The 25,829-nt window shown below is 38.3% G+C and overlaps 1 protein-coding gene and 1 pseudogene across 7 annotated transcripts in view; one reads left to right on the forward strand and one right to left on the reverse strand.

The window, feature by feature from the left end:
- Window positions 1–17,638, reverse strand: part of RFC1 (replication factor C subunit 1) — a 97,031-nt gene extending 79,393 nt beyond the window's left edge. For 4 of the 7 annotated variants that reach the window (XR_011969551.1, XR_011969552.1, XM_072620506.1 and 1 more), the window contains exon 1: window positions 17,036–17,225. Coding sequence is in view for 2 of the 7 variants with exons in the window: in XM_072620506.1 (XP_072476607.1) it covers window positions 17,036–17,038 (3 nt within the window). In the remaining 5 variants the exon portion in view is untranslated. Of the gene's footprint in view, window positions 1–132; window positions 322–17,035 lie in introns of all 7 variants that reach the window. The other 3 variants (XM_072620507.1, XM_072620508.1, XM_072620509.1) reach the window with 3 other exon arrangements.
- On the forward strand, window positions 12,789–13,744 carry LOC140511439 (G protein pathway suppressor 2 pseudogene; annotated as a pseudogene).
- Window positions 17,639–25,829: the final 8,191 nt, after the last annotated feature.

Genomic DNA, 25,829 nt, shown 5'->3' on the forward strand with positions numbered 1-25,829 from the left:
TCTAAACACAACTTCTGAAGCAAAACTAAGCAGGTAAAACAATCCTTTGACACAAAAGATGACTGAATGAAGCAGGCAAGTAAAATATACTGATATATATTTAAAAGTTTCCCTGATAGTGTACTTACTCACCCAAGACACATAAGTCCAAAAGTTAACCTAATTAACTCTGAAATACATTGCTGACCAGCCACATGTGTAATTCAGCTGTCGGACTGAGATATTTAAGTCACAGTGAGAGTGATGGATAAGTTGAACAACAATCTGGACTATATTTTGCATAAGACTGATTTTCAGGTGACCAACTATTCACTCCAGTGGCTGTGAAGGAAATGAGAATTTTATATCAGTTTCACTTTTGAGTTACCATGCAAGACTGAAACTTATCTCTGCAAAGCTGCTAGCTGTTTGTAATAAACCACAAAACAATCACCAAAATAAAAGGTCATAAAACTGTCAAAATTCAGTAGATGACTCTTAGGTTTTTCCTTTGGGATTTTTTTTAAAGCAGTATATTGTTCAATCTACCTTAGAAAAACAAATAATTTGAACTTTACACCCAGATAGAATAATAGCAAAAAAGTGGAATTTGATTCAAAGAAAAGACCTCTCGGGGGCATGCTGGGACCTCCCCATCACTAACTTATTCTCTTCTATTTATCCTTCCTTGTTTTTCTCTCCTCCCCTTATTTGACTCTCCTATTGCTTTTTCTTATTCTTTGCAATTTTTCTTTTATCCCCCACACAGCCCTAAGGCTCTGCCAAAGACACTGACATTCATTCAGCTAGTGACAGTAAAAGCTGATTAAGTTACTGAGCTCAACATTTATTAAAAATCTTGCATTTTTCCTACACAATTTTTCCTTCTAAAGGAAGAGAATCTACCTACACCTGTTCAGAGCTACTGCCTGACTGGGTGTAAACATTTAAGAGAGAAAAGTCAACTTACAGGCTAAGACAAGTATGTTTACTCTATATAATAAACATTTCTATTCCATTTATGTGGCTCCTAAGAAAGTGATTTAACAAAAATACAGGGGAACAAATCTTAATAAGTAGGTAATGAAATCATTAAGAATATAAAAAAACACATCTCTTTTGGGGGGAGGGGAAATATACTAATTGAATAAGCATTTCTGTAAAATATAAATAAAATCTATATAGCCAAAAATAGAAGGAACGCTGAAAATTGAGCAGGGGAAACTTTCATATACAATCTCTTAGACACGATGTGACTGGGTTGGTATACTGCTGTGATATAGTAAATGAAGCTGGCTGACTTCAAAAAATATGGAAAGATTTAATCTTATGAAGAAAGATGCTATCCACCTTCAGAGAAACAAAAAATATGTCCAAATAAACATAATATGGTCTTACATATGTGTGTATAAGTGTATATGTATATATATATTTACAGATATCTATGGATATGTGTCAGTGTATATCCATGCTTAATTGCAGCATTCTTCAGGGTGGGGGAAAGGAAGGGGAAAAAATTAATGTAAAAGGTATATGCAGAGAACAAAAGAAAACCAACAAGGATGTAAAGAAAAGCCGGGCAACTTTGCAAAAAAATGTATTTATTGTATAGATTTTCTGAAATGGAAGTTTGTTTTATATTTAATCCTTTCTTATGGTCTGCTGAGTACATGGCAATGCTTTTTTTTCCTTTTCTCATTTTGTATTGAAGTTTAAAATTTAAAAATTTACCAAAAAGAATAAAGAAAAATTATAAAAAAAAAAAAAACAATAATGACTCTAAACGAATTATAGAATTTTGTGTGGCAGAACACACAAAAAGATAGGGTGAAACAATTTTTCAGGCCAAGAAAACCTTAAAGGTGAGCAGTCTGTTGCACCACGGTGAGAGGAATGTAGTATAGCACAGACCAGCGCAAGCCCAGACTGGGACACAGCAAACCAGGAGCACCTGAATCAGCAGCAGCAGTGCCAGTTTCCAGACCTCTCAGCCCATAGACAGTAATGGGAGCCAACAGCAGGTGAGGATATTTATAGAGGTCCTGTTGCTGGCACAAAGAGCAGAACTCTGCTGCACTGCCTATACTTGGATCCGAGTTGCAGTTCTGGGTCTTAAGCCCAATTCAAGAAGGAACACTAGCACAACAGGGCTTGAGAGAACAGAGTAGCAGGGACCCTCATCACAGTCCCAGGATTGAAAAGAATGATTGTGATCTCTCATAAATCAATGCACAATACAGAAGGGTAGTAAACACACTTCTCCCTAGATCACACCACCTTGGAAGAGTCAAAAACTTACAGGTCCCTAACATTAACTCCGAAAACAAAATCAAAAAAAAAAAAAAAAAGACTGAAAGCTTGAGACAGTACCCCATCCACTTAAGAAGCTAAGACCTACTTTAGCATAGAGTGAAAAGCCAAGAAATAGGCTGGAAAATGAGTAAACAACAGAAAAGGATTCTAAGCATAGAAAGTTACTATGATGATAAGGAAGATCAAAACACATCCAGAAGTCAACAAAATTCCTCCATTCAAAGTCTCCAAGAAAAACATGAATTGGTCTCAGGCCATGAAAGAGTTCAAAAAGGATTTTAAAAATCAAGCATTAGAGGTAGAGGAAAAATTGGAAAGAGAAATAAGAACGATGCAAGAAAACCATAAAAAAAGGATCAACAGCTTGGTAAAGGAGGCATAAAAAAAAAATACTGAAGAAAACAACACCTTAAAAAAACAGAACAGGCCAAATGACAAAAGAGGTACAAAAATCCACTGAAGAGAAGAACTCCTTATAAAGGAGAATTGGCCAAATGGAAAAGGAGGTACAAAAGCTCACTAAAGAAAATAATTCCTTAAAAGTTATAATTGGGCAAGTGAAAGCTAATTACTTTATGAGACATCAAGAAATAATCAAACAAAACCAAAAAAAAAAAAGAAAGGAAAAAGAAAATATGAAATACCTCATTGGAAAAACAACTGACCTGGAAATCAGATCTAGAAGAGTTAATTTAAAAATTATTAGACAAGATGAAAGTCATAATCAAAAAAGGAGCATAGACATCATCTTTCAAGAAATTATCAAGGAAAACTGTCCTGATATTCTAGAACCATACTGTAAAACTGAAATTCAATGAATCCTCAATCACCTCCTAAAAGAGATCCCAAAATGAAACCACACATCCCCAGGAATATTGTGGTCAAATTCCAGATCAAGGAGAATACACTGCAAGTAGCCAAAAAGAAACGATTCAAATATCACAGAGCCAGTGTCAGGGAAAACATAAGATTTAACAGCTTCTACGTTAAAGGATTGGAAGGCTTGGAATATGATATTCTGGAGTAAAAGAAGTAGGATTACACCCAAGAATCACCTACTCAACAAAACAGTATAATCTTTTGGGGGAAAAAATGGACATTCAATGAAATAAAGTACTTTCAAGTATTCTGGATGACTAAACCAGAGCTGAATAGAAAATTTTACTTTCAAATATAAGATGCAAAAGAAGCATTAAAAGGTAAACTGGAAAGAAAAATCATAAGGGATTCAATAAGGCTAAAACCATTTATATCCCTACATGGGAAAATGATATTTATAACTCCCAAAAATTTCTCATTATTAAGGCGGTTAGAAGGAATATACATAGACAGAAAGCAGAGGTGTGAGTTGAATGTGATGGTATGATTACCTAAAAAAATAAAATTAAGGGATGAGAAAGAAAAACCCACTGGCAGAAGGAGAAAGGAAGAGGTAAGATGGGATAAATTATATAACATAAGAGAGGCCTGAAAGAAATTTTACAGTGGAGTGGGAAATAGAGGAACAAGACAGAAGCATGTGAACCTGATCTCTCATTAGAATTGACTCAAAGATGGAATAATATACATACTCAGTTGGATGTAAAAATCTATGTTACCATACAGGAAAGCAGGAAGAGAAGAGAAAGGAGTAGAGGAAGAGCTGTTAGAAGGGAGTGTAGTTTCAGGGAGGTAAAAGTCAGAAAATGTGTTTAATAAGAATGTATGTGTGGAACCCATGTAAAATTGTATGCTGTCTTGGGGAGGGAAGGAGGTAGGGAGGGAGAGGGAGACAACTTAACACTTATGGAAGTGATTATTGAAAACTGAAAAATATATTAATTTTTAAAAAGTCAGAAGCAAAACACTTTTGAGAACGGACAGGGTAAAAAAAGGGGGAAAGAGAGGAAGTAGGATAGCTGGTAATCATTACTGTGAAAAAAATTTTTATAGTAAATTTCTCTGATAAACTTCATTCCTCAAATATATAGACAACTCAAATTTATAGAAATAAAAGCCATTTCTCAATGGATAAATGGCCAAAGGATATGACAAGCAGTTTTCAGACAAAGTAATCAAAGCTATCTATAGTCATATTAAAGAAATTATCTAAATCACTACTGATGAGAGAAACGCAAATTAAAATACTACCTCACAGCTGTCTGACTGGCAGAAAAGGAAAATGAAAATAAATGCTGGAGGAGATGTTGGAAAATGAAAACATTAATGTACTACTGGTGAAGTTGTATACTGATTCAGGCTTTCTGGAGATCGACTTGGAACTATTCCCAAAGGGCAATAAAACCATGCATACACTTTGACCAAACAATACCATTACTAGGTCAGCATTCCAAGATAAAAAACAAAAAGGTAAAAAAGAATCTATGTGTACAAAAATATTTATAGTCACTCTTTTTGTGATGGCAAAGAACTGGAAATTGAGGGAATGTCCATCAACTGGTGAACGGCTGAACAAGTTGTACATGAAGGAGCTTTAAGAAATGACAAGCAGGCAGATCTCAGAAAAATCTGGGAAAACTTACACAAACTGATGCTGAATGAAATGGACAGAATCAGAACATTGTACACAGTAAAGCAACACTGTGCACTGATCAACTTTGATAGACTTAGCTGTTCTCAGCAATACAGTTATCTAAGAGCTTAGATTCTAAGATAATTTGAAAGGACTCAAGATAGAAAATGCAATCCACAGCTAGAGGAAAGAACTACGGAGTCTGAATGCAGATCAAAGCACACTATTTTCTCTTTTTTGTTTTTTTCATTCTCATGATTTTTCCCTTTTGTTCTGATTCTTCTTTCATAATATGACTAATGAGGAAATGTGTCTAATATGATTGTATATGTAGAGCCTGTTATCAGATTGCTTGCCATCTTAGGGAGGGATAAGGGGAGTAAGAGAGGGAGGAAAAAAAATTTGGAACTCAAAATCTTATAAAAGTGAATGCAGAAAACTATCTTTACATGTAATCAGAAAACATAAAATACTATTATTAAGTGGAAAAAAAATTTAAAAATAAAGGTCTCACTTCCAATAAGACACTGAAGCAAATTTAAGAATAAGAGTCATTCCCCATTCCATAAAGGATCAGATATGAACAGATAGTTCTGTTTCTTTCCTTTTCCTTTCTTTCTGAATAGAAACATTTATTTCAGAGATGGATTAAAAATACTTTAATATTTAAATTATTATTTTTGCCAGGATATTCACACTCCAATTCTCTCCCACTCCTCTCTTGCCCTCTTCCTCTTTATTGGCTTTTTTCCAGTACTCTATGTGTCTATAAATAAAATATGCGGGAGCCAAGATGGCAGAGTAGAAAGACACACATATGCTAGCTCCGAACCCACAGCCCATAAAATATCTGTAAAGAAGAACTCCCAACAAATTCTGGAGCAGCAGAAGCCACAGAACAACGGAGCAGAGGAGATTTCTGTTCCAGAGAGCCCTGAAAACCTGATGCAAAATGTCTGTAGCACAGCAGACTCGGAACAGAGCCCAGCGGGCTTTAGGGACAGAATCTCCAGCAGCTGCACGGGTCCCTCCACCCACAGGTGGGGGGGAGGGGTCGGTGAGAGAGTCTTTTTGGGTGGCCAACAGGGGAGTGGGGTATCCTCGTGGCTCAGGCCCCCTCGGGAGGCAGCAGTGGGGGGAGCAGGGGACAAGGGCTCCCAAAGCAGGCAGGAGCCGGATCCATTGTTGAAGGTTCCCGCATAAATCCCCTGAGGAAACTGAGCCCTGTGTGGTGGCCCTGCCTCCACCTGAGCACCTGAACTTAATCTCACACTGAATAGCAGCCCTGCCCCCACCAAAGCTCTGAGGCTGGGGAGCTGCATTTGAATCTCAGACCCTAAGCACTGGCTGGGCGGATCTGGAGGCCAGGTGGGGCTGGAAAGAAAACTCAGAAGTCAAGTCACTGGCTGAGAAAATGCCCAGAAAAGGGAAAAAAAATAAGACCATAGAAGGTTACTTTCTTGGTGAACAGATATTTCCTCCCTTCCTTTCAGATGAGGAAGAACAATGCTTACTATCAGTGAAAGACACAGAAGTCAAGGCTTCTGTATCCCACACATCCAAAATAAATATACCACGGGCTCAGGCCATGGAAGAGCTCAAAAAGGATTTTGAAAATCAAGTTAGAGAGGTGGAGGAAAAACTGGGAAGAGAAATGAGAGAGATGAAAGAAAAGCATGAAAAGCAGGTCCACACCTTGCTAAAGGAGACCCAAAGAAATGCTGAAGAAAATAACACCTTGAAAAATAGGCTAACTCAACTGGCAAAAGAGGTTCAAAAAGCCAATGAGGAGAAGAATGCTTTCAAAAGCAGAATTAGCCAAATGGAAAAGGAGGTTCAAAAGCTCACTGAAGAAAATAGTTCTTTCCAAATTAGAATGGAACACAGAGAGGCTAATGACTTTATGAGAAACCAAGAAATCACAAAACAAAACCAAAAGAATGAAAAAATGGAAGATAATGTGAAATATCTCATTGGAAAAACAACTGACCTGGAAAGTAGATCCAGGAGAGACAATTTAAAAATTATGGGCCTACCTGAAAGCCATGATCAAAAAAAGAGCCTAGACATCATCTTTCATGAAATTATCAAGGAAAACTGCCCTGAGATTCTAGAACCAGAGGACAAAATAAGTATTCAAGGAATCCACAGATCACCGCCTGAAAGAGATCCAAAAAGAGAAACTCTTAGGAACATTGTGGCCAAATTCCAGAGTTCCCAGGTCAAGGAGAAAATATTGCAAGCAGCTAGAAAGAAACAATTCAAGTATTGTGGAAATACAATCAGGATAACACAAGATCTAGCAGCTTCTACATTAAGGGATCGAAGGGCATGGAATAGGATATTCCAGAAGTCAAAGGAACTACGACTAAAACCAAGAATCAGCTACCCAGCAAAACTGAGTATAATACTTCAGGGGAAAAAATGGTCTTTCAATGAAATTAGGGACTTTCAAGCATTCTTGATGAAAAGACCAGAGCTGAAAAGAAAATTTGACTTTCAAACACAAGAATGAAGAGAAGCATGAAAAGGTGAACAGCAAAGAGAAGTCATAAGGGACTTACTTAAGTTGAACTGTTCACATTCCTACATGGAAAGCCAATATTTGTAACTCTTGAAACTTTTCAGTATCTGGGTACTGGGTGGGATTACACACACACACACACACACACACACACACACAGCACGGAGTGAATTGAATAGGATGGGATCATATCTTAAAAAAATGAAATTAAATGGTGAGAGAGAAATATTTTGGGAGGAGAAAGGGAGAACTGGAATGGGGCAAATTATCTCTCATAAAAGAGGCAAATAAAAGACTTTTTAGTGGAGGGAAAATGAAGGGAGGTGAGGGAAAAACATGAAGTTTACTCTCATCACATTCCACTAAAGGAAGGAATAAAATGCACACTCATTTTGGTATGAAAACCTATCTTACAATACAGGAAAGTGGGGGAGAAGGGGACAAGCAGGGTGGGGGGGATGATGGAAGGGAGGGCAATGGGAGGAGGGAGCAATTTGAAGTCAACACTCTTGGGGAGGGAGAGGATCCAAAGAGAGAATAGAAGCAATGGGGGGCAGGATAGGATGGAGGGAAATATAGTTAGTCTTACACAACACAACTATTAAGGAAGTCATTTGCAAAACTACACAGATATAGCCTATATTGAATTGCTTGCCTTCCAAAGGGAATGGGTGGGGAGGGAGGGATGAAGAGAAGATGGAACTCAAAGTATTAGGAACAACTGTCGAGTACTGTTCTTGCTACTAGGAAATAAGAAATACAGATAAAGGGGTATAGAAAGTTATCTGGCCCTACGGGACAAAAGAAAAGATGGGGACAAGGGAAGGGAGGGATGACAAAAGAGAGGGCAGACTGGTAATAGGAGCAATTAGAATACTCGGTGTTTTGGGGTGGGGGGAGGGGACAAATGCGGAGAAAATTTGGAACCCAAAATTGTGTGAAAATGAATGTTAAAAGCTAAATAAATTAATTAAAAAATAAAAATAAAAAAATAAAAAGGTAGCAATTATGCTCAAAATAAATAAATAAATAAATGAAATATGCAGCAAACATTAGTATCTTAGGGAAAAAATTTTACCACAATTTTAGACAATATTTAAATTCTATTCAAGGTTTAATTTTACATGAACCAAGTAGTTTTCAAAGGAAGAAATCCAAGCTATCAATAAGCAACTCTGAGGTGTTACTTCATGTACATCACAGTGGCAAAGATGACAAGAGGAAAATGAAAAATACAGGACACGCTGTGGGAAAACAAGCACAATAATCCATTATTGGTAGAGCTGTGAACTGACTCAGCCATTCTGAAAAGAAATATGGAACTATACCAAAAAGTTAACAAACATGCTCTACCAAGCCAACATCCCAAAGTCAAAGAAAGAGGAAAAGTGTATACAGCACACAAAAAAAATTTACAGCAGCTCTTTTCATGGTAGACAAAAACTGGAAACTAAGAGGGTATCTAAATGAATTAAGGCATACGAATGAAATAGAATATCACAATGCCATAAAAAAATGATAAAATGGATAGTTTCAGAGGAACCTGGGGAAACCACCATGATCTGATGGTAGAAAGAGGTAAATAGAATTATGAGAATAAAATCATAAAATGACAGCATTATAATGATTAAGCAACTTTGTAAGACTTTAGAAATCTGCTCAATTCGATGCTAAACAACAAGGCTGAGAAAACAAAGATGAAACACATCACTCAACCCTTGCCAGAGAGGATGAACTTGAAACGCATACATTTTTGGGCACGAACAATGTGGAAATTTGTTTTACTTGGACCATTCCTATTTAGGATGAGGGTTTTATTTTGCTGAGTTTTTTAAAATGCTGATCAAGTGGGTGGTGAGGTGTCGTGAGAGAAAGAGAATATAAAATGCATGTAAAAGCAAATAATTTTTTTAAAGCAAAATTCTTCCTGTGCTACCCAGTTTTCTGAGTGACTCTAGCCCCTAAAAGGAACTACAACTGCAACCTTGGCTTCATTATACAACATTGTTCTATCTACCTAACTTCAAGTCACTATTTTTGGAGGAGGGGAAGGGGGAAGAGGGAATATTTTATTATTTTTTCCCCAATTACACGTAAAGACATTTTTTTCTTTTCTTTTATTAATTTGTTTTCAGTTTTCTACAATCATTTCCATATATCTTAGATTTTTCCCCCTCCCTCCCTGAAACGGCATGCAATCTTACATAGGTTCTACACATACATTCTTATTAAAATATGTTTTCACCTTAGTCATGTTGAATAAAAGAATTAAAATGAATGGTAGAAACCATGAAAAGAAACAAAACAAAACATAACACAAGAGAAAATGGTCTGCTTCATTCTGCAATCCAATTCCATAGTTCTTTCTCTGGATGTGGAAGCATTTTGCCTCGAGTCCATTCGGAATTTTTTAGGTCGCTGCTTTGCTGTGAAAGGCTAAGTCTACCAGAAAAATTCCTCACACACTGTGGTTGATGCTGTGTACAAAGTTCTCCTGGTTTTGCTCCTTTCACTCAGCATCAGTTCATACAGGTCCTTCCAGGCCCCTCTGAAGTCTTCCTGTTCATCATTTCTTAAAACACAATAGTATTCCATTACATTCATATACCACAACTTGTTCAGCCATTCCCCAAGACAGGAATCCCCTCAATTTCCAGTTCTTGGCCACCACAAAGACAGCTGCTATAAATATTTTTGTACACGTGGGAGACATTTTTTAACATTCCTTTTTTTTTTTAATTTTGAGTCTCAAATTCTCTCCTTCCCTTCCTTCCTCACTGAAACAGTAAGCAATCTGATATAGATTATACATGTGCAATCATGCAAAACAAATTTACATGTTAGTCATGCTGCAAAAGAGAAGGCGAGCACACACCCACAAAGTGGAAAAAAGCATGCTTTGATCTGTACTCAGACTCCATCAGTTCCCTCTCTGAAGGTGGAGAAGCATTTTTCCCCTCGAGTCCTTTCACACTGTCTCAAATCACTGTATTACTCAGAATAGAAAAGTCATTCACAGATGATCATCCTACAATATTGCTGCTACTGTGTACAATGTTCTCCTGGTTCTACTCACTTTACTTTGCATCAGTTCATCTAAGTCTTTCCAGATTTTTCCTAACTGTGCCTGCTCATCATTTTTTGTAGCACAACAGTATTCCATTACAATCATATACCCCAACTTGTTCAGTCACTCTCTAACTGATGGACATCCCTTCAATTTCCAATTCTTTTGCCTTCACAAAAAGAGCTGCTATAAATATATCTGTCCTTTACCCTTTTTTTAACCTCTTTGGGGTACAGAACCTAATAGTATATTGCTGGATCAAAGGGTATGCAATTTTATGGTCCTTTGGACATAGTTCCAAATTATCCAGACCACTTTTAAAAATATGACAGACGATTTCATTTAAAACAAGTCAGGCTTAACAATACACTCTCTAGGAGAAAGTCTGAAATTTAAGATTCTCCTGAACATACTTAAGAATCCTTGTCCATTTCCCTCTTGTAATATAACAATACATTTTTTAAAAGTCTAAAAAGCTCTTCTAGACAGCCTAAATTGCAATTTATGCAATTATGTGCCAAATCATGCCAGTACACTAATGCTAGAGTTCAAACAATGATGCATCTTTGTAAAATTTATTTCTCAATTTATGGTTTTTATTCTTCTGTGAGAGTCTTTCCTACTCCCACTTAGTAGCTATTCAAAATCTCTTCCCAGAGGCCTCTTCTCCATCTCCTTCTAAGTGGATATCTTCAAAATTCATTTTCTCTATGATTTCATGCCTCAAAACCCTTCTTTACCCATCCTCTTTTTTATACCTGTCTCTGAGGATGAAAGAGCTGTTCTTGCTAAAGTCAACTGGTATTCTCAATTTCATTCCTTGGCATGTCCTTCAGAAGCTTTTTACTAGTTTCTCCCTACGAACATCCCAGCTATCCCATCCTTTAAAAGCCCACATTTTACATCTCTTCAAGCTCATACCACATTTCTCTTTCCCAAACTCCTAAAATCTTCTACATTCCCTGTCTCCACTTCCTCATCACCCATTTCCTGGCAATTTGGCCTTAAATACTACCTCCAACTCAAATTGTTCTTTCACCACTACCTATGGCCTTTCCTCAGCTTTCTCTTTTGACCTTTCTTGAAGCTTTTGATATGTTTTTCCATTCTCTCTTACCTCTACTTCAAAGACAGTTCTCTCTCCTGCTTCTTCTACTTGTCTCAATCTCTTTCTCTATCTCCTGTGCTGAATCATCATTCATCTCCTCTCCAATACCTTAGGGTTCAGTACAGGAACCTTTACTCTTACACTGATGTAAAGTTCTCATCAGGTTTTATTCAGTTGCCATGCTTAAGATGATGACTTAAATATATATCTCAAGCCCAGTTTTTCTCTTGAGTTAATCATGCATGGACTGCCATCTGGATATCTTCTCCTGTACGCTGAAGACCCTAAGTATAAGGACAAGGATTACGCCAGAAAAAGAGAATGTGTTCAAATTCAAGCTCTACACTTCATTCCCTTTGTGATCTTTAGCAAGCTACTACCTCTTTGAGTCTCTTTCCTCAACTATAAAATGAATCCTCCAAAACTGTGTGATCTCTAAAGTCTTTTTTTCTAAGTCTTATGATAAAGACTTTTAGCTTATATATACAAACATATAAATTGGGGCTCTGACCATACAGATCTACAAACAATAAGGCTGCTCTGTGATGGTTCTTTCTCCACTACTGGTAAGCAGACTTTAAAGTTATACTTGCCTATCAAAGGAAGAGAAGTGTAAACAAATTATATTAGTATGTTCATTTATACTTAAAACATTTTCATGCAAAATAAGCTTAGGAGTAATTTCTAACATGCCATACTTTGTGATTCTTTTTTAAAAGCACCTATCACATATCTCATTCATTTTTTAAATAGCTAACAAAATCAAGAAACAAGGATAAATAAGTAAAAGCTCAAGCAAGACAACGAAATGATAAACTTTTACCTTAAAACCAAAGAAATTGCAAAACTGTACCTAAAATATTAGTATTAAATTATGCAATTGCACAAAGTATGACAGTAAGGTAACTTCTGGTCATTTCAAAGATCTATAAATTATAAAGCCCACCCTCTTGGGACAGATGGAGTCTGAGTCCAGGGTGGGGTGGGGGTCTATGCTCCCTCACAGCAACGGGGAGTTCAGCCTCCCCCCACCCCCCCAGCCTTGCCTGGCTGTCAGACCGCAGTGGAGCCTGGTCTTCCCACCTCATTTCTTTGGGGTGGTGGGGAGGGCTCTCAGGTTTCCCCTTCCACTGGTGGGATCCCCGCTACACCTCTGTGATAATGCTTATCCCCCAACAAACCAGATTTCTGCTGGGTAACCAGATTCATTTCTGGGACTGAATCGTCAGTGATCGAGTCTCAAGATCCGTACTCCAGTTTGTGTGACAGCACCCTGCGAGACACCATGCCAGCCCTTCTGGAACACCTCAAGCTCTCTAATGCCATGGCTAGGGCATTGCATCAGCACATAATGATGGAGCAGGAGAGGAAGGGACAGTAGGAAGAGGAGGTATACAAGATGATAGAACAGAAAATGAAGGAGAAACAGGAGAGGAGGAAGAAAAAGGAAATGGAAGAGATCAAAGAACAGATCCTTAAACTGCAAGAGAAGCTCCTGGCCCTACAAGAGGAGAAGCACCAGCTCTTTCTGTAGCTTAAGAAAGTTTTATATGAGGAGGAGAAAAGGCATCGTAAGGAACAAAGTGATTTGACAACACTCACATCTGCAGCATACCAACAAAGTCTGGCTGTACACATAGGGACACATCTTCTTAGTATGCAAGGCAGTCCTGGAGGACACAGCAGACTAGGAACCTTTATGTCTGCTGATAGAGCCAAGCAGATGTTTGCCCCCCAAGTGCTCACAACCCGTCATTTTGTGGGGTCAACAGCTTTTCCAGGAACTTCAGAACATGGGCAATTCCAGGGCAGCCCAGCCACCACCTCACCATGGACCTACCCAGACAGGCTACAGTCCCAGACAACAGCTCAGAGCCCCTTCAGCTCTTCCTGCTGTTCAGTACCTGTCCCAATCTCAGCCCCAGTCCTATGCAGTACATGGCCACGACCAGCCCACACAAACAGGGTTCCTGCAACCTGGCAATGCCCTGTCCCTTCAAAAGCAGCTGGAGCATGCTAACCAGCAATCTGGCTTCTCTGATTGGTGTTCTCTGCGCCCCATGGACCCCCAGGCTCTGCACCCAACCCCGGGCTTTCAGCCACACCGCAGTTTCCTGTACAGATGCAACCATCAGGAAAGTCAAGCTTAGCAGCCACCAGTTAACCAGGTCCCTGCCTCCCTTTTATTCAGCACAGCCAGAATCAATGCTTTTATCACAAGTGACTTTACTCAGTCCTGCCTCCCAGTCCTCCTGGTCTCCCAACTAAGAAAGTTAAACTGTCATCAGTTATAAGACGTCTGATGAAAACAGCAAATAAAAAGCTGCCCAACGCTGCACTTACACAGACCGCATTATGCTATAATTTCATGCGCTGAGATCACACTTAAATTTATGCTATTTTATTCCTTTAAAAAAGTTCTCTCTGAGGATTCATGTTGGACTAATTCAGTACTGTGCACTACTCACATTTCTAGGAACAATTACAACTACATACGCATTTTAGAAAATAGATGTTCTGATTTTTAAAATGTGGCTATTTCTCATATTTATTCATATTTTAGTCAAAACATTAAATACAGGAGACAATCCAATCTGTTTCTAAGGTTGGTTTTCTCTTCTAGCTTTCTGGTTTTTTTAAATGAAAAATATATTTTAAAAATATACTGCTAATACAGATCACTCCACCGATAATACCAGAGTAAGAGAGGAGATAAATTCATATGCAACTGAAAATCTTATTTAATAGACCAATTTGCTATTATCTCCCTTTTAAAAAGGTACAAACAATAAGAAAACAAATAAACGAGCATCAAAAGAAAAGAGCTTCAATAAGAAAACTAAACCCAAATTTATGTCAGTATGCTAATCTTTTCTATCAGACTGCTAACATCATTGGGCTCTACAACATCCCTCAAAATTATCTTCCATGATATATTCTACAATGCAATATAAAGCATATCATTTGGGAAAGTATACTTCAAAAGATAGTGATGATTATATGACTGTAATGAACTATTGGTATACTGTAAGAAATAGTGAATATGATCAATACAGAGAAGCACGGGAAGACTTGCAGAAACTAATGCAAAGAGAAGTAAATAGAATCAGAAAAGCAATAAACAATGCTTACAATACATAATAAAACACAATAAAAATAACAAACTTTAGAATATGATCTCCCTTGCTCACTGACAAAAAAGATTCCATATACATCAAAATTTATAGCAACACTTTGTCTTAGTAAAGAACTGGAAACAAAACAGATGCCAATGAACTGAGGAATACCTAACAAATTGTGATACATAAATGTAACAGAATCTAGAAGATGCAAAAGCAAAAGATAAAAAAAACCACTTTTTTAAAAAAATGTGACCACCTCAAGGGCAGGAAGTGATTTTGCCTTTCTTTCTATTTTCATACTTAACACAGCAGCTAGCTAGCACACGGGGCTCCTTGACTAACTGAAATCTGTGAAAAGGATAATAGCGACCTCCAAACATAGTTATGAGAAGACTCCTGCCTTCCCACTCTGTGCCAGAGGCTTGGGATTATGGAGAATGGAACACTGAAGATGATGCCATACTTTTTTTTCCATATGTCTGCTAACTTTGCTGTACTGTGTTTCGCTCTTTGAAAGGAGAAGGGGAGAAAGATACAGCAGACAACAAAAGTGATGTATCTCCTTCTGAGGACCTGATTTTCTTCACTCTTAAAGAAACATTATCACTTTCAGGACTTTAAGATAATGTCACTAAAGACAAATGAAAAGATATTCGGCAGAAACAAGGGAATTCAAGAGATAAACAGGCAAAATTATTGACCTAATAAATACTGCTTATTGAAATGAGACAACATATATAAAAGGGTCTATAAACCTTAGAGCACTGTATAAATAGGAGCACTGAGTAAAAAAAAGAAATATAGGGGATACAAAAAAAGTAGCAATAAAATTTACTTTTAAAAAAAAGTGGTGCTGATCATTTAATAGTTAAGTTTACTCTTTTTTCAAAAAGAAATCCAAGCATTGGAATGGACAAAGCTTCTCATTCTAGTAAAGTGTTTATATATAAATTATTCTTTTACCTCAGAAAAATTGGCATGTTGAAAAATGAGCTGTGGAATACCTGGCAGCATCAGATAGTTTTTTTTTAACTTCAGGGAGTTTTATAAGTTCACTTTCTAAATTAAAATGTTTTAACAGCTACTACTGTCTGAGTGGAGTCATGCGACAACCCTCTTTTGCCAAGCGTGTGACTGTTTCATAGATGGTATAGTATATACAACATAGTTTCATAGTATATAGTGTATAGATAGTATATTCATAGATGGTATAATATACTATCTATACTATATACTATCTATACACTATATACACTACATAGTATACACAGATTTATGAGTTAATTTTTTTAAGCATGATGTCAAGTTTCAAAGAGGGTATAGTGGAAGGAAAACCGGACTCAGAGCCGGAAGACCTGAGTTCCAATGCCAGTTCTGCTACTTACTAGGTCTCCACTGGGGCAAACACCTAACCAGTTTCTCTATTCCTCAGTTTCCCTTTTTTCTAAAAGCGGTCAAAATCATCTCTTTCGCTGCTACCAGCTCTCAACCACGAACCTGGATAATGAGATGGGATCGCGGCCGTCCACTTTGTTTCTGGTAACCACAACACAACCTACTGAGTTTCTACCCACTTTTCCAAGAACACATCATGTCAACACTGATTTTTCCTACGATGGCCCGAGCAGCCCAGCCACAAAAGCCCAACACCAAGCGGCACGAGGGAGCTCCCAGGGCTGCCTGCTGTCTCCTGGCTCCTCCCTGTGTCCTCAGCACTGAGTAGGGAGGGCAGGAAGGAACGCTAGCTGCTGTTGGGTTTGTCAGTGGTGTTACCGTGTTACCGATGACGGCCGTACTACGAACGAAACAACAAGCGTCAGGAGTCAGCATTTCCGCGGCCCTGTTGAGGGTTCTGCCAAGCCCTCCGCACACGTTATTTCAATAGATGCTCGGAACAAACCTGGGAGGGGGTGCTACTAACGTTGGGAACGTCCTCGTTCTGCAGGGGAGGAAGCCGAGCCGGAGAGCAGTGCCTGCCCCGTTATCCCCGGGCAACAAGCTGCCTACGCGGAGGCTTAGGGGACCCCCCCCCAAGAAGCTGGGATCCAAAGGACAAAATCCATCCTTCCTCCCCGCCCCGTAAGAAAAAAAAACCTCCTCCCCCTCCCCACCCTGGGGGGGGGCGCAAAACTCCCGCCTAACAGCAACAGCCCTGTGCCCCAAAGAGGGGGCGCCTCCAAATTCCATTCCGCTCCCCGCCTCCCCCTCCGGCCCAAGGGTGGGGGCCCTGGAGAAGGGCCCCGGCCAGGGGTGGAGGGAAGGTCGGGGGTCCTGCCCTCCTCACGAATCACCCCCCTGCCCTGGGGCTCCCCCGACTCCGTCCCCGCTGCCCCACACACCAATGCCCCCAGTCCGCCCGCCGGCCGGGGGAGGGGAAGGAAGGCGCGGTGGCAGAAGCTCCACTGCTCACCATAACTGTCCGGAGAGCGGGCGGCGGGGGACACTGGGGCAGAGCGGCCAACGGCGGCGGAAGACCCTTAACAAGGTTCGGGCTACATTCGCGCCAACAAGTTCTCCCGCGAAATAGGGGCTGGGACGGCGGCGCCGCGTGATGACGTAGGAGCGCGCTGCGTACGCTCGCGGTGAGCTCGCGAGACTGGCCTCTAACTCTTGGCTAGCCCGGGACTCCGCGCAAGCGCACTGGGGCGGAGGGGGGCTAGGCAGCAGTCTTGGGCCCTGCCCTCAGGGATCTTACGTTCAAATATATGAATCGAGTAATTATGAACGTACAAACTACGTATAGTGTACCAGGAGAGTCTCTGGCAACAAACATTTATGAAGGGTTTCCTGTGTGCCAGGTAGCGTGCTGAGCTCCGGGGCCACCAAGGAAAGGGAGCTCGGAGTCCAGGCGGAGACCACGTGCAAGCCCCAGGACCACAAACCAGAGGCGGAGGGAATAAAGTGGAGATCCCCGGGGCAGGAAGCAGCCGGAAGGCCGGGGGAGTCTGCCTGCGGAAGGCCGCAGTCCTGGGCTGTCCTCCCCTCCCAGCACGCTGTCGGGTGGGTGAGGCCTGGACTGCGGCCTCGTTGGACTTAAGGGAGGCAGAGTGCTCAGCCTTCCCCCCCTTCCAGTGCGCTCATCCGCCCAGTGCCCGAGGCTGGGGCTAGACGCCCCCTAATTCCCCAGCGTGGTGCCCCTCCCCCTGGCTTAGCCTCTCTGCCCAGACTCCTCTATCAGGGTGTGGCCTCCGCAGGTGGGAGCTGAGTACCAGGTAGATGGCGGAGGTGTCTGAAAAGGGCTTGGCAAGCCCCCAGCGGATGCACCCCGAGAACTTCAGCTATAACTTGAAGGAAGCCAGGAAAACCAAAAGGGGGAGAAGAGGGGAAAGACGTTCCAAGAAAAGGGTGAAGATGCCCAGACGCTAACTGGCACTAGCATTGTTAATGATGCTTAGAATCGGTATAATTATTTTGGAAAGCAATTTGGAATTAAGCAAAAAAAAAAAAATTGCTATCCTACTCCTGGACCCAGAGTTTCCATTACTAGGCATGTACCCTAAGATAGAAGGGGTATGTTAGCAGTGCCTAATAGATAGAGCACTGGACCTGCAGTCTGAATGTTGTTGTCATTCAGTCATGTCCAGCTCTTTCTGACCTTATTTGGGGTTTTCTTGGCAAGGATACTGGACTGGTTTTCCAGTTCCTTCTCCAGCTCATTTTACAGAGGAGGAAGCGGAGACAAACAGGATTAAGTGTATTGTCCACAGTCCCACAGCTAGTGTCGGAGGCAAAATTTGAACTCATGGAGATGAGTCTTTTATGCTATGTTAAGACATAGATCCTGGGTTAAATACTGCAACCAGTTTGTATGCATGTAATTCAAGATTTTATTGAAGAGACTTTATGTTCCAGAACTCAGTGCAATTAGTATGCGTTTATCTGTGAAAATAAAAATATTGGTGCAGAACCTTGCCTTTAATAGGAAATATAAACAATAAATAGTAATAAAATCCCTTATTTCCATAAAATATGCAGAGAAAGGGAAAGCATTGCCCTTTTGAAATAACTGTCAAATGATTAGAACACAACAGATAAATATTGAACTCTGATTTCCCTTTACAAGTGGTTCAATTAGTGTTTTAGTGTCAAATTAACTGAAATGAGCAGTGTAAGTTCTTTGTGTGTAAATGCCTCTGCCTCAGTGAAAGTATCAGTATAATAAAGATAAAACTTATCTACAACCACTTGAAGTCCTCTTTCCTTTCAGAATAGGTCACATTTACAGAATTTAAAAATTCAAAAAACAGAAACAACTGAGAATTTGTATTCATTTTGGAATTTTCATTCTGCAACAATAATTGTAACTTCCTGTCCTCTGGATGAATATTAGCATGTTATCTGTTTATTAGAGCATTTTCCTTATAGAAAAAGTTGATTAGCCAGCTTGTCATTTTCTGTGTTTGTGGTGACTGCAGATCCAAACCAATAAACAGCAACTGTATAATCTATTTATGCATAAAAAGAATCATTAGGTCACAATCTATCACTATTAGAGTTCATGCATTGTAATTTAGGAAATTAAGTACTAAGTATATCATTTATCTTAATTCAAATTGATGTCCAAATAATCTTCTTAATGTGATTATGTGTGAGTAATCTGGATATGTATGAACTTGCCTGATAGTTGACTTCTTATATCATAAGAATGTGTATTCCATCTTCTTACAAATGAAAAACAGAAAGTTTTCCCAGATATAACTGTGGGTTTTACTTGGAAGGTAACTAATAACATGAAAAACATGTGGAACACTAAGATTTAACCAAAAGTACATAATCTTGAATGATGGTATATTCCATTGGTTATGTTTTTAAGGTTTGTGGGGTTTTTTTGTTCCAAACCCATGATTTCATCAGTGTATTGACATCCCCATGCAGAAACTTCCTCCACCAAATGAAGATGTGTAACTCATCCCTAATTTACAGTTTTGGAGGATCAGTTTGGGGTAGAAAGATTTAGTGCCTTGCAATGGTAAAGAAACAAAGGGCTATCAAAGCCAGCTCTGCATGACTCCAAAGGTAGACCCCTCTGTATCACACAATGCTGCCTCTCTACTGTCTTGATACATATGTATAATGTTTCTCAAACTAGAGGTCAGGTCAAGTTTCAGGAGATATGTGGAGAATGGATTCTTAATAATTCCAGTGAACATTTGAACATGAACAAGGTAACCTAACTTTCTACTACATAGGCAGAAGATTTTCTCCATGTTTTTTAAATCTACTGCAAAGGACTGCACTATAGAGACTATATTAGGACCTGGAGAGTCACCAATACCATTGAGAGTCACAAAATGAAAAGACTTGAATAACCCTGTTGAAGTTTATACAACATTGTAAAAGAAAAACAATTTTGAAAGACTTAAGAATTGGGTTCAATACAGTGACTAAACATGATTCCAGAGGATTGATGAGGAAGCATGCTAGATCTTGTAACAAAAAGGTGATGAACTCAAGAATGAAACATGTTGTCTATATTTTTACTGTATACATACACATTTTCAGATAAAATCAATGTTTAGCTTAATTATATGTGTTTTTGTTACGGTTTTTTTAATGGAAGAGGAGAGATTTTCAAGGGAAAGAGGAGTAGCAGTAGGGTTGACCCCCAAAAATAGGAAAGAAAAGAGAGTCATTGACACTTTTTTAAAAATACGCAGAAGAGAACAAAAGGAAACACAGACTAGCAGGAAAGCTTTGGAAGTTATATTTTCTTTTTTGATAAGCTTACTCTATTATTAGCTGAAACGAAAACTATAGATATAGTTTAGCTAAATTTTAACAAAGCTTTTGATAAAGTATCATGTGCTATTCTTGTGAAGAAGATAGAGGGATATGGACTAGATGATAATACAATCAGATGATTTCAAAACTGGTTGAATGACCAGACTCAAAGAATAACTTAATTGTTCAAATGGCAGTGTGGCAAGGGATCTACAGTGAAGTACCCTTGGCATCTCTTGACCTTATACTTTTCAAGATTTTTATCAATGACTTTTGAAAAGGTATAAATTGCATTTTCATCAAATTTTCAGATAAATATGGGAGAGATAGGTACTACAGTATATGACAGAGTCAGCTTCCCAAAGGATCTGGAAAGGCTAGAACTTTGGATTGAATCTAAGAAGATGAAATCCAATAGGAATGAATGTAAAATTTTGGACTTGGGCATAAAAAATCCACTTCATAAAGTATATGAATGGAGAGAAATTGTGCTTTAAAAAAGATCTAGGAATTTTAGTGTACTACAAGGTCAATATGACTCAACAGTGGTGTGACTTTCAGGAATAGGGATATGATAGTACCGCCGCATTCTGCTCTTCTCAGAACTCATCTGGTTGAGTTCTAGACACCACAATGTAAGAGCAAAGATAATCTGGATAATTTCCAGAGAAGGGTAACCAGTATGTTGTAGCATCTTGAATGCATTCTATACAAGGCTCAGTGGAAGAAACTGAGTATGTTTAGGTAAGAGAAGAGAAGATTCCAAGGGAATATGACTGTTACCTTGAAGTATTTGAAAGGCTGTCATGTGGAAGAGTGACTAAAGCCCAGAGGGTAGAGAGGAAAGCCAGGAACAATGAGTCAAAGTAGTACAAAGGTGAATTTAGTCTCAATATTTGGGAAAACTTCCCAACAATTAAAGTGAGTTGGACTTCCTAGAGAAGTTACCCTTCTTTGAAAGTCTTCAAACAAAGGCTGAAGGACTATTTGTTGAATATGTTATAGTTGGGATTTTTTTATGTGTATGGATTGGGCTATAGAGCTGTTGAGGGGCCTTCCCTTTCTGTGATTTTGACATTCTGAATAGAAGAAAAAAGCAAGTTGTATATACATTATACAGATTCTCATGGTATCATTTATAGTCCTCCTTTCCTCTTCTACTTTGTATATGGAAATGTTTATTTGATTTGGTGTTTGTTAAATTCTGAATTTTAAAAATCAATTAAAAATAAAATCACTGCTAAAAAAGGGAATAATTGTTTAAAAAAGAATAACTGCACTATTATTTGAAAATGTTACTATAATGAATCCTACCTAGAACTTTTCTCTCCACTTCAATCATATTTGGTAAAGCAGTATTCTAAGTTTCCATAAAAATCCTGTGAATTCTGTCTAGTTACAAAGTTTGAATAAAGTTATTACAATCTATAAAAGGCAGTTCATATATAGATGAAATAATCTAATCCATGAATGCATGCAGCCTATGTTAACTACTACTGAGTGTTCCCTCTCCCTGAACCAGATTAAAATGTTTAATAAAATAAACTAAAAATACAATAAAACATAGATAATGCCATATGTGGTTTTCTAAGCCACTATGCTGCCTCCAAAGAACATTATGTATAGTTTAGTGGCCCCCATTTCTATTTGAGTTCTACAGGGCTGGTCCAAATAATCCAAGACATAGAAGTAGAAGAGACCTTAGGGGACATTATGTCCAACCTCCTCATTTTACAGGTAAAGAAGTTGAGGCACAGAGAGGTCAAATGACTTGTCCAAGGTTACACAACACATAAGCCTCAGAGGCAGGATTCAAAGTCAGGTCTTTCTGACTCCAGGATCAGCATCATCTTCACTATGCCCCCTAGCTACCTAAGACTGAAAAAGAGGCTTAAGAAGTAACCCAACTCAGAAAAAGTTTAGGATCATAGATTCAGAGATAGAGATCTTTGGCATCCTCTAGTCTAACCCCCTCACTTTACAGATGAGGAAACTGAGGCATAGAGAGCTTACATGATTTGCCCACGGTCACACAAATAATAATTGGCAAACCCAGGACTTAGAGTCCTGTCACTACAAAACATTGTGTCTTACTGCCTCCCTACTGGCTAAATAAATGGTGGTATATGTATGTAATGGAACAGTATTGTGCCATAATAAATAATGAGTATGAAGAACTTACAGGAACTTGGGAAAACTTGTATGAACTGATGCAAAACAAAGTAAATAGAACCCAGAAAAAATATAGAGAATTACCAAAGTAATGTAAAGAAAAAAAACCATTAAAATGTCAATGAATCAATACACCAATAAATATTTACTAAGTGCCTACTATGTGCCAGACACTGCAGAACTCAGATCTGCAATGCAATGACCGGTCTTGATTGTGGAGGACTGACAGTTGAATATACCTCAGTAAAAAAAGAATGAATTACACTTGAGGAATGTCATACTCTCAGACATAGTGAAGGTGAGTTTGTTTCACAGAACTGTGCTACTGTACTTTGTTGTCATGTGGGAAGGTTCTCTTGGAACCAGGGGATATTAGGAAATAATAGCAATGTAAAAAGGTTTCAATTAAATGTTTTTTTAATGAATACAAGATCAAAGTTTAAAACAGATATAACAAAATAATCTAAATTAAGTAGGTGTCACAGTGAATAGAGCCCAGGTCAGGTAGACCTCAGTTCAAATTCAGCATCAGATATGTGCTAGCTATGTGACTATGGGCAAGTCACTTAACCCATATCTGCCTCAGTTTTCTCATCCATAAAATGGAAGTAATAATAGCACCTACCTCCCAGGGTTGTTGTAAGGATGAAATGGGATAATATTTAAAGCACTTAGCACAGTACCTGCACACAGTACTCTCTTAATAAATGTTTGCTGTTGCCATTGTTTCAGGTGTACAGTTAAAGTATTGGGCTCATTATCACAAACAGAAAATAAGCAAAATATTTATTATTATTTCCATTTAAACCACAAGTTGAACCACGTGAAGGGTGAGCTAGTCTTGCTACAAAGCCAGTATAGGTGAATCCTCCTAATCTTGCATTATAAAATTTGGTCCTTGGTTCCACAAACCCAAATAAAAAATTTTAAGCATAGTAAAAAACAAAATGAAACCATTCAGTAGAGTAGAACCCCATCCATGGCACCTCTAGCATTATAGTCTAGAAGAAAAAACATTCACTTTACAATGTGACTTTGCGAGACTCCACAAACCTTAGCTGAAAAGAACTACTGTTCTTGACACTTATCTTTTCTCCTTAGCTTTTCTCCGGTTGTGGTGCTAATAATCAATAAAAATGTCCAAGAAAGGTTAAGAAAGAAGGGAATCAAAAAACTGAATTCATTTGAATAATTGAGCTAATTATTATCAAATTTTAAGAACTACTTTTCTGACTAGCAATTTTAGTCTCCTGCGTGGTCTCATATATAAAGAATATTTAAATATTATTATTTCTAGTAGAGCAAAATGTTGTCCAGCTTATTCAAATGATGCTAATAGAATTACTGGATGAATTGATCATTATTATAAACACAATGTGATTCAGTGAGCAATGGAATGAGGCCAAAGAAATTTTGAATTCTGCCTATTTTGCTACTGACTTAATTTATAAAATTTGGCGATTTGCCTAATTTCTCTCCAGTGTTTTTCTATCTTATTTAATGGTAATGATACCACTATATTCTACCGCAGAGGAATATGAAAAAGATATGGAAGGAAGGGAATGACCATTTATTACATTCCTACTATGTGCCAAGCACTGTGCTAAGGACTTTACAAATATTGTTTCATTTAACCTTAATAACAGCCCTTAGAGGTAGGTGCTATTATCCCTATTTTAGAGTTGAGGAAACGGAGACCTCTAGAGAGCATTAAGTGACTTGCCCAGGGTCACACAGTTAGTATTCATCTAAGATTGACTCTAGCTCCTGTGCTACCTAAATAATAGCATTTCTCACCTTTTTAGATCCTAGGGCAAGATTTGAACTCAGGTCCTCCTGACTCCTGCAGTGGTACTCTATCCATTGCACCACCTAGCTGCCCCAGGGCCTTGACACTCACTAGCTGCGTGACTTTGGACAAGTCACTTAACCCCAATTGCTTCATCCTGGGTTATCTCCAGTCATCCTGATGAATATCTGGTCACTGGATTAAGATGGCTCTGGAGGAGGAGTGAGGCTGGTGACCTGCACAGCCCTCCCTCACTCAAAAAAACACAAAGTGCAAGTCATGTCATCATTTCTCTGATGGCATAGTCTTCTTTGGCATTGAAGGATGAACACACACAGATCCTAGGGCAGAATTGTGTTATAGACGAACATGGCAGCTAAAGTCAAAGGACATAAGTTTGACTCCCAATTCTACCACTTACCACTTGTGTGATACTGGGCAAGTCACCACCTCTCTGGGCCTCCATTTCCTCATGTGTAAAATGAGGGAGCTTGAACTAGAATGACTTCCAAGTTTCCTTCTAGTTTTGTATCTATGATTCTATGGCTATAGAAATAATTATTAATACTTTGGGCACAGCTGTCTTACAAATATTGTGGGTACCATTCATGTTGCACTTCTCATATACTGTCTTGTATTCTTTAGTTTTCTTTTCTTTGTCAACATTTTATCTCCTTGACTATACTATAAGCTTCTAAAAAGCAGAGAATCTTATATTTATTTAATACATGCCCTTGTAGACAGAAGTCCTCAATAAACATTTGTTGATTGATTTAGAGAAGAACAAGTGAACTGAGAGTTAATACTATCTTTGCCCTTCTCTTCCTTTACCCAACTGTCTTAGATAAAGCTATCTTTCATAAATTATGACAATTTTGATGAATTTTCAGGCATATTCATTAGAAGGCAATTATTCTTTTCTTTCTAGTCATTTCACATCTATCATGTTTCTAAATACATAACTAGTAAATAACTTTACATTTTTATCCACCTATTATCTAGGTAAATTATTGTGCTGGCAGTTCCTTGACAATTATCTATTTCCTTTATTTTTTCCATATAAAGACAGAAATGATTTAGTGATGAAATATTGGCTGATAAATAGATATTGAGAAATTGTGCAACATTACTTTTGTTAATATTTGTATTTCTTATTAAAATGTGATTTTCCTAAAAGATGAAATTATAAAACCACTGAACCTAAAAAAAACTGTAAAATAGGAAAATGTATGTTCTTTTTTTCAAAACTGGTCAAAAAAATTTTGATCATGTCAGTTTGAAATCTTGAACAGGAAATATCTGTGACATTTTTTTGTGTGTGCATTCTCAATACATTGTTTCTCTAACCTCAAATTAAACATACAAAAAATCAATGGTGATATTTTTATATTTACATATTTTAATATTCTCCCATAATAAAAGAATAACTAGATTTCTTAGTTACTATAAGAAGGCTACCTCCCTCAAATTACATTGCTGTATGTAACCCATCCTAGGTCTCATAGTTCAAGCTAATCATTGA

This window comes from Notamacropus eugenii, chromosome 6 (assembly GCF_028372415.1).
Source record: "Notamacropus eugenii isolate mMacEug1 chromosome 6, mMacEug1.pri_v2, whole genome shotgun sequence".
Lineage (NCBI taxonomy): Eukaryota > Metazoa > Chordata > Mammalia > Diprotodontia > Macropodidae > Notamacropus > Notamacropus eugenii.